General features: G+C 38.2%; 1 protein-coding gene across 2 annotated transcripts in view; it reads right to left on the bottom strand.

Moving 5' to 3' along the window:
• Positions 1 to 7,405: 7,405 nt before the first annotated feature.
• The window catches only part of LOC117508637 (high affinity cationic amino acid transporter 1-like), a 48,632-nt gene continuing 41,025 nt past the window's right edge, over positions 7,406 to 15,012 (bottom strand). Inside the window, exons 10-11 of one of the 2 annotated variants that reach the window (XM_034168438.1) lie at positions 8,823 to 8,931; positions 7,406 to 8,721 (exon numbers count right to left, since the gene is read on the bottom strand). In XM_034168438.1, coding sequence (XP_034024329.1) covers positions 8,546 to 8,721; positions 8,823 to 8,931 — 285 coding nt within the window. In that variant the 3' untranslated portion in view covers positions 7,406 to 8,545. The remainder of the gene's footprint in view (positions 8,722 to 8,822; positions 8,932 to 15,012) is intronic. The other variant, XM_034168439.1, reaches the window with a different exon arrangement.

Here is a 15,012-nt window from a genome sequence, read left to right as displayed (position 1 = left end):
AAGTTAATATGACACCGTTTTGTACATCATAATCATAATCCCTCCACCTACAAAAGCAAACTGTGTCTACTAACAAACATGGTGTGGTAAAATAAAATCTGACGGCAAAGTTTTCTTCTTGAATGATTATGACTGCATGTCACTTTAAGCAAAAAGACAAAAAGCAATAATAAAGTCTAAAAACTTGTTTTTAAAATAAGTAAAAATGATTTTAAAATGATGCAAATGAATAAAATGACAGGATGAAAAACTGAAAATCACAGCATCACATTTAACTCTACAAGGTAGTAACGGAAAACTTTCTGCAGCTTTTAAATGAGACTACTGTTTAAATACCCTAAAATGCAGTATTACACGGACTGCAACTATACACATAGCTGTCTAGCTCATTGGTCTGTAAAGGGTCATATTATACAAGTTTACAAGTTCATATTGCTCAACAAGGGTCTAAAAACCACACAGTGAAGTTCAAAGCCAGACATAATACTGTGAGCTGAGCAGAACTCTGAGCTGATGCAGCCTCAACAAAGGTCCACCTTTAGATCAATTTGACATGAGTGCTTCTGTGTGCTGCTTTAACAGGAAGGCAGCTGCTGTTTGCCACACCCCTACAAAGCACGCTTGACTAAACAGACATGATTTCTGTTACATACGTCACAAAAACCTAAATTTTTGCAAATACCCAGTTTTCTACAACCCCTGGCAAAAATTATGGAATCACCGGCCTCGGAGGCTGTTCATTCAGTTGTTTAATTTTATAGGAAAAAAGCAGATCACAGACATGACACAAAACTAAAGTCATTTCAAATGGCACCCTTCTGGCTTTAAGAAACACTATAAGAAATCAGGAAAAAAAAAATTGTGGCAGTCAGTAACAGTTACTTTTTTTAGACCAAGCAGAGGGAAAAAATTATGGAATCATGAAAAACAAAAGAACGCTCCAACACATCACTAGTATTTTGTTGCATCACCTCTGGCTTTTATAACAGCTTGCAGTCTCTGAGGCATGGACTTAATGAGTGACAAACAGTACTCTTCATCAATCTGGCTCCAACTTTCTCTGATTGCTGTTGCCAGATCAGCTTTGCAGGTTGGAGCCTTGTCATGGACCATTTTCTTCAACTTCCACCAAAGATTTTCAATTGGATTAAGATCCAGACTATTTGCAGGCCATGACATTGACCCTATGTGTCTTTTTGCAAGGAATGTTTTCAGTTTTTGCTCTATGGCAAGATGCATTATCATCTTGAAAAATGATTTCATCATCCCCAAACATCCTTTCAACTGATGGGATAAGAAAAGTGTCCAAAATATCAACGTAAACTTGTGCATTTATTGATGATGTAATGACAGCCATCTCCCCAGTGCCTTTACCTGACATGCAGCCCCATATCATCAATGACTGTGGAAATTTACATGTTCTCTTCAGGCAGTCATCTTTATAAATCTCATTGGAACGGCACCAAACAAAAGTTCCAGCATCATCACCTTGCCCAATGCAGATTCAAGATTCATCACTGAATATGACTTTCATCCAGTCATCCACAGTCCACGATTGCTTTCTTTAGCCCATTGTAACCTTGTTTTTTTTGTTTAGGTGTTAATGATGGCTTTCGTTTAGCTTTTCTGTATGTAAATCCCATTTCCTTTAGGCGGTTTCTTAAAGTTCGGTCACAGACGTTGACTCCAGTTTCCTCCCATTCGTTCATTTGTTTTGTTGTGCATTTTTGAGACATATTGCTTTAAGTTTTCTGTCTTGACGCTTTGATGTCTTCCTTGGTCTACCAGTATGTTTGCCTTTAACAACCTTCCCATGTTTGTATTTGGTCCAGAGTTTAGACACAGCTGACTGTGAACAACCAACATCTTTTGCAACATTGCGTGATGATTTACCCTCTTTTAAGAGTTTGATAATCCTTTCCTTTGTTTCAATTGACATCTCTCATGTTGGAGTCATGATTCATGTCAGTCCACTTGGTGCAACAGCTCTCCAAGGTGTGATCACTCATTTTTAGATGCAGACTAACGAGCAGATCTGATTTGATGCAGGTGTTAGTTTTGGGGATGAAAATTTACAGGGTGATTCCATAATTTATTCCTCAGAATTTAGTGAGTCCATATTGTTTTCCTCTGCTTGGTCTAAAAAAGTAACCGTTACTGACTGCCACAATTTTTTTTCTTGATTTCTTATAGTGTTTCTTAAAGCCAGAAAGTTGCCATTTGAAATGACGTTAGTTTTGTGTCATGTCTGTGATCTGCTTTTTTTCTACAAAATTAAACAACTGAACGAACATCCTCCAAGGCCGGTGATTCCATAATTTTTGCCAGGGGTTGTATATGCAGGGACTTGGAATTTTGGATTTTGTGGATGTTTACCATGAAACCTGAAGAACAACTGTAAAATGTACTTAGTTTACATAATAAAGCCTAATTCACATGATCAGTTTCAAACGGGGAGGTGGAGTGATGCAATTATTTGGTTTCTCAGCAATTTCAGTCCCATCCATGTGACATTTCAGTAATTTTTACAGATTGTGTGTTCATGAACAAACCAGCTTTGACCTTTTGTATAACAATATGAAGAACTGACTCCAGGTTAGACTTGTCCTATGCAAATACATGCATCAATATTCTGGGGAGAAGGATTTTTCCACCATTTGTTCCAAGTATGGTGGGGATTAAAGAGGTATTTGGAAGACAAATCAAGTTGAATTACTGTATTAATTTGGGTGCCAAATCACATTCATTTCAGCTCTTATTTCTCCACCATGCATCTCCTATAACCTTCATTAAAAAAACAAAAACAAAAAAAAAACAAAAAGCAAACAAAAATACATAACGCAACAATGCCAGTGGGACGGGACGCATATATTTTTCAGATCAGCTGCTCTGCCATGGCTCATGCAGTGCACAAGAGTGCACCTCCAGAAAAAGAAAAAAAGTGGAGCTGAAAGACTATTTATAAAGACAATAGAGTGACTGTCAATAGGTTTGTTCAGTCACAAAGTGGAATCTTATGGAAATGAACAAGGGGAAAAGCAGATAATTCTATTTTTATTTTATTTTTTTGAGAAGGTGACTGTGGTGTATCAAGCACATTTTTTTTTAAACTTAAGTTTTAGTTTTTTCCCCCAAACATAAAAAAAACAAATTAAACAACATATCAGACCGACCCGACCAAAAGTGAGATACATTCAGAATTGACGATATTGAAAGCCACATTGGATTACATCTTCTCTATGTATATTTATGTATTTAAACAACTGCTTACATCAAGAATAAATATATGTCCATTTTTCCAAAACAATTTCCCTTTGTCCGAAGATTGTCTCAAAGAAAAAGTTATTTGTTCCATCTCGTATATTTCGTTAACATTTGTCCATTCTGTAAGAGTGGGGGGTTCTTCTTGTAGCCATTTTCGGGTTATTGCTTTTTTGCTGGCTGCCTGTAATATTTGAAGGAGGTAACGGCCCTTTTTTCTCATCTCGGTAGGTATATTTCCTAAATAAAATACACTGAAACTTTCATGCATTTGATGTCTGGTTACAGTCTTAATTGTTTGAATTATATCTGACCAGTAAGTCGCAATATTGGGGCATTTCCCAAATATGTCATAATGTCCAGCTGATGACTGTCCACATTTCCTCCAACAGTTGCCCTGTGTATGGCCTTTGGTCTGATGTTCTTTGATTTTAGGTGTTGTAAAGTACCTCAGTGTTCTTCCACATAAATTCTCTCCACAAATCTGAACTTGCGGTTGTCGTGATAGTTTTACATATATTTAACCAATCATCTTCGGTTAAATTGATTCCGGCTTCTTTTTCCCATTTCTGTTTTATATATATATATATAGTTGAAGTTGCTCGTCTTATTTGCAGAACAGAATATGTGGAAGAAACATACTTTTTTGTAAGTTTCCCTTTGCATACATCCAAAATAAGCCCAACCAATTCACCAGTTTCTTGTTTTGTATTTTTGATGTCATTGAAGTGATGTCTCAACTGAAGATACCTGTAGAAGTCATCCTTCTCCATGGCATAATCAATTACTAGTTGTTGAAAGCTTTTTATGTTGCAATCTGATATTTTCCAATACGCAGTTATTCCTTTGTTACACCAGTATTGAAATTTGCTATCAATTTTGGAGGGAGTAAATTGTGTATAAGCAGGCCAGCACAAAATTCGTGCAGCTTTTTCAAAGGTCTCTTTTCTAAATTCTTTAAACCAAATACTTAATGGTGTTCTTATGTAAACATTTACACTGTTTAAGAGTGTTTTCATTTTCTGTTTGTCTCCCAAAATAGAGGGAAGAGGAACACCAATCTCTGCTTGATCAATTCCTTTCCATTTGGGATCCTCAGTTGAGTCACACCACAAGACCAAAACTCTAAGCTGTGCGGCTTTATAGTAACTTTCAAGACAAGGGAGAGCCATTCCTCCTCCACTGTTAATTGCATGGTTTCGTATTTTTTTCATGGACATTGTTTATTCCAAATGAAATTAGAAATCATTCTGTTCCATTCAACAAATTGCCTGGAGGACACTTCGATTGGTAATGCCAGGAATAAATAATTTAGGTAATATGGTCAATTTTATCATTTCAATTCTGTGATACATGTTCATAGGGAGGAGCAACCATCTCTTTAAGTCTGCTTTAATACTATTTGTCAGGGGGTCAGTTATATTTAGAAAGATCGTTTGAGTCCTTGGCTATTTGGACCCCTAGGTATTTAATTATACAGTTGTTCCAATTACATTGTAAGCATTTTAGGACATTTTTATTTGGTTTATAATTGTAAGGATTTGAGTTTTGTGGAAATTTAATTTGTAACCAGAGTATGATCCAAATGTGTCAAGTAGGGTTATTAATGTGATGAGGCTGGCTTCAGGTTTGGTAAGTGTAAGCAAAACATCGTCAGCGTATAGACGATGCAAGCACATTTAATGAATAGCCACTCACATCTGTCATTTATACCAAAATTTGTTATCCATGCAAATAGATCACACAATCTAGACATCTTATGGCAAAATGACATCACTGCACCTCCACATGTAAAAACAATCCTGTGTGAATAGGGCTTTAGACCATTTTAAATGTAATCTGTCAAAAGAATGAAGATTGTCTCAAACCTCCCACATTTGCAATTTCTCTATCGTGTTGAGATTTTCCACCCTGCTGCACTTTAACAGACACACACTGGACCTGGACCTTTGACATTTAGCTGCCCTGGGGCTCCACATTCTACCTCAGTTATTTCACAACATCAACACATTTTAGGACTGACATGTGGAGGCCCTTCTGACACATCATAACTCTATTGTACATTGATTGCAGTACATTTCCAGTGTGTGTACTGAGCCTGAATACTACAGAAACACCAGCAGTTTGGCTTCACCAGCTGATTGTGCGCTCGCTCATGGTGATGTATACAAATTAAAAATATTACAATGTTCCACAGAGATCACGATTCTGTCAAAACATTACAATATGTGTTTTTCAAAATCAGCAATCAATATTTACAGTAAAATACATTTCACAACACTTGGGCTGAACAACTCACTGGGACACAGGTGTTAAAAAATACAGCTAGGATGTATGCTGTAGTTTTTACTAATTCACTTTAGCAGCATGTGCATTTTCTATTCAGCAAAAATTAAAAAGTGCAGTTTTCTGATGGAGACAACATGGCCCAAGAAGCATTACGTTTTTCAAATGATAACACAAATTACTGAAGCAGATCACGTTAAACCAGTTTTTCTCAAACTTTTTCAGACCAAGGAACAGTTGGCCAATTAAAAATAAAAATCTCACGGGTCACATGAAAAGGTACAGGTCCATTAAGCTTTTGAAGATTTAAGGCATAAAAATAATTTTCTTTGGCACCACTATAATTTTATTTATTAGCTTTTAAATAGGGGATTAATAATATGACATTGAGAAAAATTAATTTAGTCTAGAAAAAGGGAAAGAACAGACGACCTTGAACTACTTACGGCAGCGACCCATACAGTATAATGGCGATGTCATGCATCAAGTGGGGTTCCCCTGACTTGCACAAGGGATGATGGGAAGCACACAGTGACAGCCAGAGTACAGAGGCACTGTGACGTTTGTTGGCTGGTCTCTCTCTGACTGCTAATCCAACATGGTGGAAAACGCTTCAAAATGGCTGCATATCTGTGTAAATCAGAGTTACATATATTAAAGCTAGAGTGAGGACTCATGCCTGGCCGTATGCCGGCGAGGAGCATGCTGATCCATTACCAGAGAGGACAAACAGCTGTGTCTGTCTTGGTGTTTGATTTTTCTTTGTTCTTTTTGACCTCCACATTCATTCAACACACACGCTGTATCGCACATCCATGTACTTCGTGTCCTTTTTCCTCCCTTCTCTGGTAATGGCGGCCGTGCACCCATGTAGGCATGGCAGCGTTACATTAGCCGTATAAGGATTCCTCACTCTAGCTTTCATAGATGTAACTATGGTGTAAATCTAAAATGTTTCTCATAAATTATGTAAATGTAAAAATGCTGTTTCTGCAACCAGATAACACCTCTGAAGTAATTTACAAGACATCTCATGGACGTTAGCGTGCGCACATCACCAGAGGTAACATCTGGTCTTCTCAAAAGCTCAGGGATGTGCACACACACGTCCTCTTGCAGACATCGTAAGAAGAAAAATAAAATATTTATTATGGAAATCCCCTCCAGATAAATATGTTCTCTTTATTAAAAAGAGCTGTAATTTTGATACATTTCAAAAGTAAAACCACATTATAATGCCTGAATTTCAGTAGAAACTCAATTTTGTCAGCTAAGTGAAATTTGTAAGGCTGTATATCTTTAACTACCCAAACATCCAAAATTAAAATAAAAATATTTAAAAGGGAAACACTTTAATGTTTAAAAAAAGGCAAGGAAAAAAAAGTAGAATTGGGCTTTGTGTACCCATGCTTAGCATCAAAATGCTTCACCTTTTCAGACAGAGCTCTTTGAGGTGATCAAAGATTTTAAAGTAGTCACCAACAACCCACAATTATTTATATCAAGTTAAATGTAATTTGCGAGTAAACACAATCCCACTCATGTCAACAGTTTCCAGCTGTGCCAGCTAATTTTTAGGTTGTGACACTAGAGCACCAGAACAACAGTGATATTTTATAAGGACTCAAGGACAGACTCATTTTATGACCACGTGCCACCAAGGAAGCAGCACCACCATTTCCAAATGGGTCAACATGCAACGATTTAGTGCAAACCCCTGCAATGCTAAAAATGACTCAACCGGTTTGTTGACCATTGTACTTCCTTATTTACCTGAGTCTACAGAGTGTGCATGTTACAGTGGTGACAAACGGATCTTCTCCAAGTAGGTATTTGAAGTTTCTTTCTTTCTTTTTAAAAGACAAACTGCACCCCTTGACCTGGAGCATCTCATGAAGTGTACATCTTGTAATGCACAAATGTAAACAGCAGCATATTGCAAAGCCACCGAAACAATGTATTTGTATTATTTTGACCTAGATATTAAATATTCACCTCTTTATTAAATTTATAAGCAGACATGCAAAACTGATGCACTAATTTATACAGTGATGCATGTGTGGACAGAATATTGAGCATTACATTGTTGTAACTCAATGCTGTTAAGTTTATACCGGGCAAAGCTCCAGCTAGAGACTGCAGCCCAAAACTGTTAAAGGGTAGTCTGTCCAGTGTCAACTCAAGGTAAGATAAGAAAATGCTTTTTTTTTTTCCCTCCCCCCAAATACATTTGTAGTAAGTGCTATTGACTGATTTTCATGAGTTTGCAAAGATAAAAATTATGTACTGCTTCACTGTTGTGTGATGAGTTTCCGTGGGTATACATTGTTTGCAAGCATGTCAACCCCATTCAATGATGGTTGAATCCACAAGGTGGCAGAGTTGCTATACATACACGGTATAGGGAATCTGTTGTAAATTTTTTAGCTGTCTCTGTCAGACAAACTTCAAATTTAAATAAAAGATGGGGATTGTTTCAACCTTAAGTGACCTCAGCGATGCCAAACAAAAAAGCACTTCTGTAGTTTATAATGTGGACAGCCAACATGTTGACCAATTGTAAGTTACTGTGAATGCAATGACTAATAGTAAATTCTCTTTATAAAGCAGTTGGACTGACAAATTGGGCAACTTTGTTTCACCTACTCTTTTGCTTTACTATTGTTACTTTGTTGTATTGCATGAAACTGCTTATATCAAAGTGCAAAAAGTCAAGAATGAGCTAAAACATTAAACCACAACAACAAAAATTCTATTCTATCTATAAAGTTCTCTAAAATAGAGATTGGGTTTCAAGGGTTTGAAGGAGATTTTCTCTTTTTAAATTGGTCTTTTTGCTTCTATTAAAACATTTTTGGCTCCAGTGAGGAGAGTTCTTCTGACCGGAGGGCTGTAACAAAGCCTCCATGTTGACTGAATTTGCAGCAATTTCAGGGACTTTAGCAGAAGTCAACATGATAAAACAAAGCCAGAGTGGGTTAGTGGACCTGCAGCTTCCTCAGGAATCCTCATCATCCTCTCTTGCATCATTTTCATTGTTGTGCAGGAAGGACTCTTTCTCTGTGATCATGGCCTCCTCTTCTTTTGTGATTCTGGCTGGTGTGTAAATGTCAGACATAGGTGACGCCGCCTCTGTACTGTTTCGAATGCCATAGCAAAAGTAGATAACGAGACCTTGAAGTGGTGTACACATACAAATGCAGAGAAAATAATTAATTTTCACAAAGTAAAAAAGCATTCCAATTCTGGCATCATTGTGCAAAAATCCAAAGTACCTAAGACCATCCAAATGGCAAAGCGCATCCATGTGCCTCTGTCCAGCTGCATCATCAGATAGACGTTGATGAACATACTAATGATTGGGAGAAAGGGCAGCAGAGGAACCTGGGAGGGAACACACAATGAACAATTTCTTCAGTTACACTTTGTATGTGGGAACCCAATGTATACAAGCATATTATATAGGGGAAGGGCCTGATACACAATGACGTGAGTGAAGTGACAGTTCAGAAAAACCTTAAAGGTATACAAGCAAACAAATTTCAAACCAATGTTTACCGTCTGGTGTGAGAATACTGTCTTCCACACATTAGAATCTCTCATCCCATTATTCCCTCTCTAACAACATCTAAATATATTATGAATGCAAATGATGAACATGATGTTATTGTGGTTCATGTTAGTTTAAAAATGTTGTTAGTGTTGTTGATTTATTGTTTTTGTAGTTCAATTGGTTTAGTGTCACCATGTTGTCACCATAAGTGAAAAGTGTATTGTGTTTTATCTGAAAAATAAGAGCGCCTCCTAATGGCAGAGTGCCAAAAAGACAAAAGCTCACTTGTCTTTCATTATTTCATGCAGCTCACCACAAAATTGTTACACAGCTTGAACATATCATTCAGATGCCAATTATCTACAATTGCATGTAAGACAAGAAAGTGAAAACACTCATTTCCATTGTTGCCCATTTAAAAATCAAATGACAAAATACATGGAATAATAAATATCAATAATAGTGATAATAATAAAAAATAATAATGTGTGTATATGATAACAAGAACCTAAACCATTTATAAATACATTAAGACAGTAAATGAACATAAAACCGTCATTCTACATACGGAGAATCTCTCTGCTTTCTCTCTGTCTTTTCCTACATCTTGTCTGCTTAAGACACTCTGAGGCTTTTTAAAAGTCCTCCTCCCTACTCTTACCAGTTTGGCAGCTTAGGAGCTCTCTTAAGGCCTAAGGTGCTTTGTGGACAATTTTCATCTTACCAAGGGAAAATTCTAAGAAATGTCTTAGAATTCGAGAAATTCTAAGATTTTTCTTAGAATAACGTCACTAGGAGCTATTTTTAGCATTCGGCTGATTCGTGCATATGGGCCCAGTATTGTCGCTTTCTATTGTCCTTCCGCAGATTTTGACTCATTTTGTTTGGCTTTGCGTGATTACAAAGCAAGGTTTTGTTGTTTTTTTTTGACCGCTTTACAGCAATTCGCTACCGTCCTATCTACTTCTACTGATAATCACAATGCGCCATTTCACATCTCCCTGTTCTTCTGGCGCTACAACCCCTGGCAAAAATTATAGAATCACTGGCCTCGGAGGATGTTCATTCAGTTGTTTAATTTTGCAGAAAAAAAAGCAGATCACAGACATGACACAAAACTAAAGTCATTTCAAATGGCAACTTTCTGGCTTTAAGAAACACTATAAGAATCAGGAAAAAAAAAATTGTGGCAGTCAGTAACGGTTACTTTTTTAGACCAAGCAGAGGGAAAAAAATATGGAATCACTCAATTCTGAGGAAAAAATTATGGAATCATGAAAAACAAAAGAACGCTCCAACACATCACTAGTATTTTGTTGCACCACCTCTGGCTTTTATAACAGCTTGCAGTCTCTGAGGCATGGACGTAATGAGTGACAAACAGTACTCTTCATCAATCTGGCTCCAACTTTCTCTGATTGCTGTTGCCAGATCAGCTTTGCAGGTTGGAGCCTTGTCATGGACCATTTTCTTCAACTTCCACCAAAGATTTTCAATTGGATTAAGATCCGGACTATTTGCAGGCCATGACATTGACCCTATGTGTCTTTTTGCAAGGAATGTTTTCACAGTTTTTGCTCTATGGGAAGATGCATTATCATCTTGAAAAATGATTTCACCATCCCCAAGCATCCTTTCAATTGATGGGATAAGAAAAGTGTCCAAAATATCAATGTAAACTTGTGCATTTATTGATGATGTAATGACAGCCATCTCCCCAGTGCCTTTACCTGACATGCAGCCCCATATCATCAATAACTGTGGAAATTTACATGTTCTCTTCAGGCAGTCATCTTTATAAATCTCATTGGAACAGCACCAAAAACGTTCCAGCATCATCACCTTGCCCAATGCAGATTCGAGATTCATCACTGAATATGACTTTCATCCAGTCATCCACAGTTCACGATTGCTTTTCCTTAGCCCATTGTAACCTTGTTTTTTTCTGTTTAGGTGTTAATGATGGCTTTCGTTTAGCTTTTCTGTATGTAAATCCCATTTCCTTTAGACAGTTTCTTACAGTTCGGTCACAGACTTTGACTCCAGTTTCCTCCCATTCGTTCCTCATTTGTTTTGTTGTGCATTTTCTATTTTTGAGACATATTGCTTTACGTTTTCTGTCTTGACGCTTTGATGTCTTCCTTGGTCTACCAGTATGTTTTCCTTTAACAACCTTCCCATGTTTGTATTTGGTCCAGAGTTTAGACACAGCTGACTGTGAACAACCAACATCTTTTGCAACATTGCATGATGATTCACCCTCTTTTAAGAGTTTGATAATCCTCTCCTTTGTTTCAATTGACATCTCTCGTGTTGGAGCCATGATTCATGTCAGTCCACTTGGTGCAACAGCTCTCCAAGGTGTGATCACTCCTTTTTAGATGCAGACTAACGAGCAGATCTGATTTGATGCAGGTCTTAGTTTTGGGGATGAAAATTTACAGGGTGATTCCATAAGTTATTCCTCAGAATTGAGTGAGTCCATATTTTTTTCCCTCTGCTTGGTCTAAAAAAAACTAACCGTTACTGACTGCTACAATTTTATTTTTTGATTTCTTATAGTGTTTCTTAAAGCCAGAAAGTTGCCATTTGAAATTACTTTAGTTTTGTGTCATGTCTGTGATCTGCTTTTTTTCTGCAAAATTAAATAACTGAATGAACATCCTCTGAGGCCAGTGATTCCATAAGTTTTGCCAGGGGTTGTATAAATACTGCAAGATCGTTGCTTCACTTTATCATACTGGACTCATTATATGACTGTTGACTGTGTCGCATCGTTTCATAAAAGCACTCTCTCTCGCGCTCTCTCTTTGTGTGTATCACACACACACACACACAGAGACAGAGAGACAGAGAGAGACTGACTATCAATAAAAGTGCTCTCTCCCAGCTTAATGAGTCACAGCTTTTCGTTCAGGGCAGCCTTTACCACAGCGAGACTCAGCAGCATCTGGACACAAAGAAAGTGATCAACCAAGACAAAAAAATAATAATGTTAAATGTCTCTGTTTTTGAACCACACCATGCAGTAGATAAAGCGCACTTCCACAGGGGCAGAAAATAGCACTGAAGTGGTGCAGCATGGCACACGACTGTGTGCACACATTTAAAACGCGAACACACGCAGCTGCGAGTATGAACAAACACTGAAAAAGGCTGAGTACGCGCGTATTTCGGGCGTATTTAAATGAAACACAACGCCACAATGAGCAGCTCTATGAATACGCCACTGTGACAAGGGCTTCAGCTAAAATTCTTGCTCTGGTAGTCTGACTTCTGTCTTGACTCCTGTAGAGAAGAATAACAGAAGCCAGCAAAAGCTGGAGTTTAAACCTAACCAGACCCCTCCTACCGAGAGGCAGACTCCTATTGATTAGTGACTAACAATTGCTCTAATTAGCACCTACTGTGCTCTAGTTAGCACCCTCCTAATGACAGGGCAGCTGTCATTAGGAGGGTGTCACACATCACCCTCATTTCGCCTCAAGTCGTGGAGGTCGCAACTGAGTGTGTTGATCCGTCTTGATTAGTGGTGATCCTTAATAGAGCGTGACAGTGTTCTTCTCTGATGTGCGCACAATTAAACCCCGCTGCACCGCATTCAGTTTCATTGCTGCAGTATGCTGAAGGACAGTGATGCCAAGTCGGCTTAAAGTTTTGTTCCAATGTTCCTTACCGCGCTCCTGCAGGTATTCCACCTGCTGCATGTGAATGATGTTTGGGGAAAACGAGCGAGGCACAGAGCCCAACTGAACATGCAGTCACAAAGTTCCTCTGCTGTGGAACAAACTGGAGCGATTTGAATTGTTCAGCAGCTGATGGATGAATATGGGTGTGTATGTAGACAATTCCTCATTCACGTGACAGAACTTAACGATGCGCTGTTCCGTGAGTTAGCGTGCAACAACGCGGAAACTTATTCTTGACCGTGCATAATGATTTAAAGTGTAGGTGACATGATATATATATATATATATATATATATATATATATATATATATATATATATATATATATATATATATTTTAGTATTTAAGACTAAAATTAAACAGTTTGAAATTATTCTTTCCTTTTGCGCAGTTAATGCTACTAAATATTCGGATTTTGAACTGAGCACTACTAAAAATCAGAAACTTCCGGGCGAGTCCCGACACTGGAGAAGGAGGAAGTGACATCAGGGTGAGAACCATTATCTTAATGGTCCCATTAACTCATGGATTTTTACAGGCTACTGGTTCGGGTCGGTGCTGCACGGCGTTTTTGGTGTCAGAATGGTTAAAGGACATGTTGCTTGCTTTTTAATGTCCCAGTTAGCAACACAACATCAAAGTACTCATGATTGCAAGTCTCCCTGCACACATGCACTCATAATGTGTGGTTTGCCACAAATCTTGACAGAAGTTGAGTTGAAGGCAGAGCTGTGATCAGACATTATGCACGCATGCGATCAGAACCTATGAGCAAGTGGACCTGGACATTATTCTGACCGAGTGGAACTTGAAAATGATTTCTGGCTGTGGATCCGTGTGAGGACAAGTGGACCATTCCATGGCTGGCGATCGCAATTGCGATCACGCACGCACGTGACTGCTTTTTGTTGTGGACTAATTTGGAAATCTTTACACCTGGGTGATTGGAATGGGTTTTTTTTCTTCATCTTTTGCTTTGTGTTCTTTTCACTGGAGCTTTCAATGAAAGCATTTTTTTTTTTTTTTACTTCCAGAGAGTCTGTGTGTGTATAGCAGCAGCTGTTTTAACCCCCAATTGAGACAAACCTCTGGCTGAATTTGAACAATATATGATAAGTATTAAGCTTGTAGACTCTCTCAAATGTCATAAAACTCTCATATAAGGAACTTTTTAAAAGCGAATTAATGTTGTTTTAACCCACGTCAGCTGTTTATTGCCGCTTAATGGACGTGGAATGTCTCCGTGACATTTGTACAGGCAACATGATGACAGACATATATATATTAGATTTTTCACAGTAATATACAAGCTTTATTAGCATTTTTAACGGGCTGCGTTTATGACTAATTGCCATAGGTAAACAAAACCTCACAGCTGCTACTTTTACTGTGACTGCATCAAAATGAACAGAAAATGAGTCATTAAAACACAACATCATACTTGTGTAAACTTTGGAATTAATCTGTGCCTCGTTCCTAACGTTAGCAGATACCTTCCATTGAAGCGTACGCTGGGGCGCTTCTTGGAACTACGTCACCTGGCGGAAACACTCGAGTACTCACGAGTACTTTGTTTTCAGAAATCTCCGTAGCCGTTTGCTGTGAATGCTGTATACTTTGAAACCAGTCATGGAAGTGCACAAAGTAATCCCAGTGGATCATCGGATGGTCACTAACAGACTAAATCTAAAAATTGCTATGATTTCAGTGTGACATGTCCTTTAATTCTCACCGGCAGAATGGTTTTGATTGGCAGGTGGAATACATATTGACGAGGTCGCATGCATGGTGTCTGTAGCTTCTCCACTCGACAGAGGCAAAACTGAGTATTTACACATTTTATTGTTTTGTGGCTCATGGGATAATTTCATCGCCTGCAGACAGACGTTATGCGCAGATGAGGGGCTGCGAGTCTTTCAACTTGCAGTGCAAAGCAGCCCGCAGTGGAACAAGGGGAGGCTCAATTAACAGCACAGACTCAATCCATCAGCCATAATTAATGGATTACAGCCGGCGCTGTAACCTGGCAAACTGCTGGTGTGACAAAGGAACTGAACTTCAGCCAGGACGTAAGGAATTAAATTATTTTCAGATGTCATTTTGTAAAAGTGGCTAAGTTTTCATCAGATTGAAGATGATCTCACTGAAACGGACAGGGAAGACAATATTATTTACTCATTGTGTGAATGATTTATATTGACGACCTGAAGCTGGCCAACGAC

This window comes from Thalassophryne amazonica, chromosome 4 (assembly GCF_902500255.1).
Source record: "Thalassophryne amazonica chromosome 4, fThaAma1.1, whole genome shotgun sequence".
NCBI lineage: Eukaryota > Metazoa > Chordata > Actinopteri > Batrachoidiformes > Batrachoididae > Thalassophryne > Thalassophryne amazonica.
The sequence above is the reverse complement of the archived record's forward strand: the minus strand, read 5'-3'. Positions and strand labels throughout refer to the sequence as shown.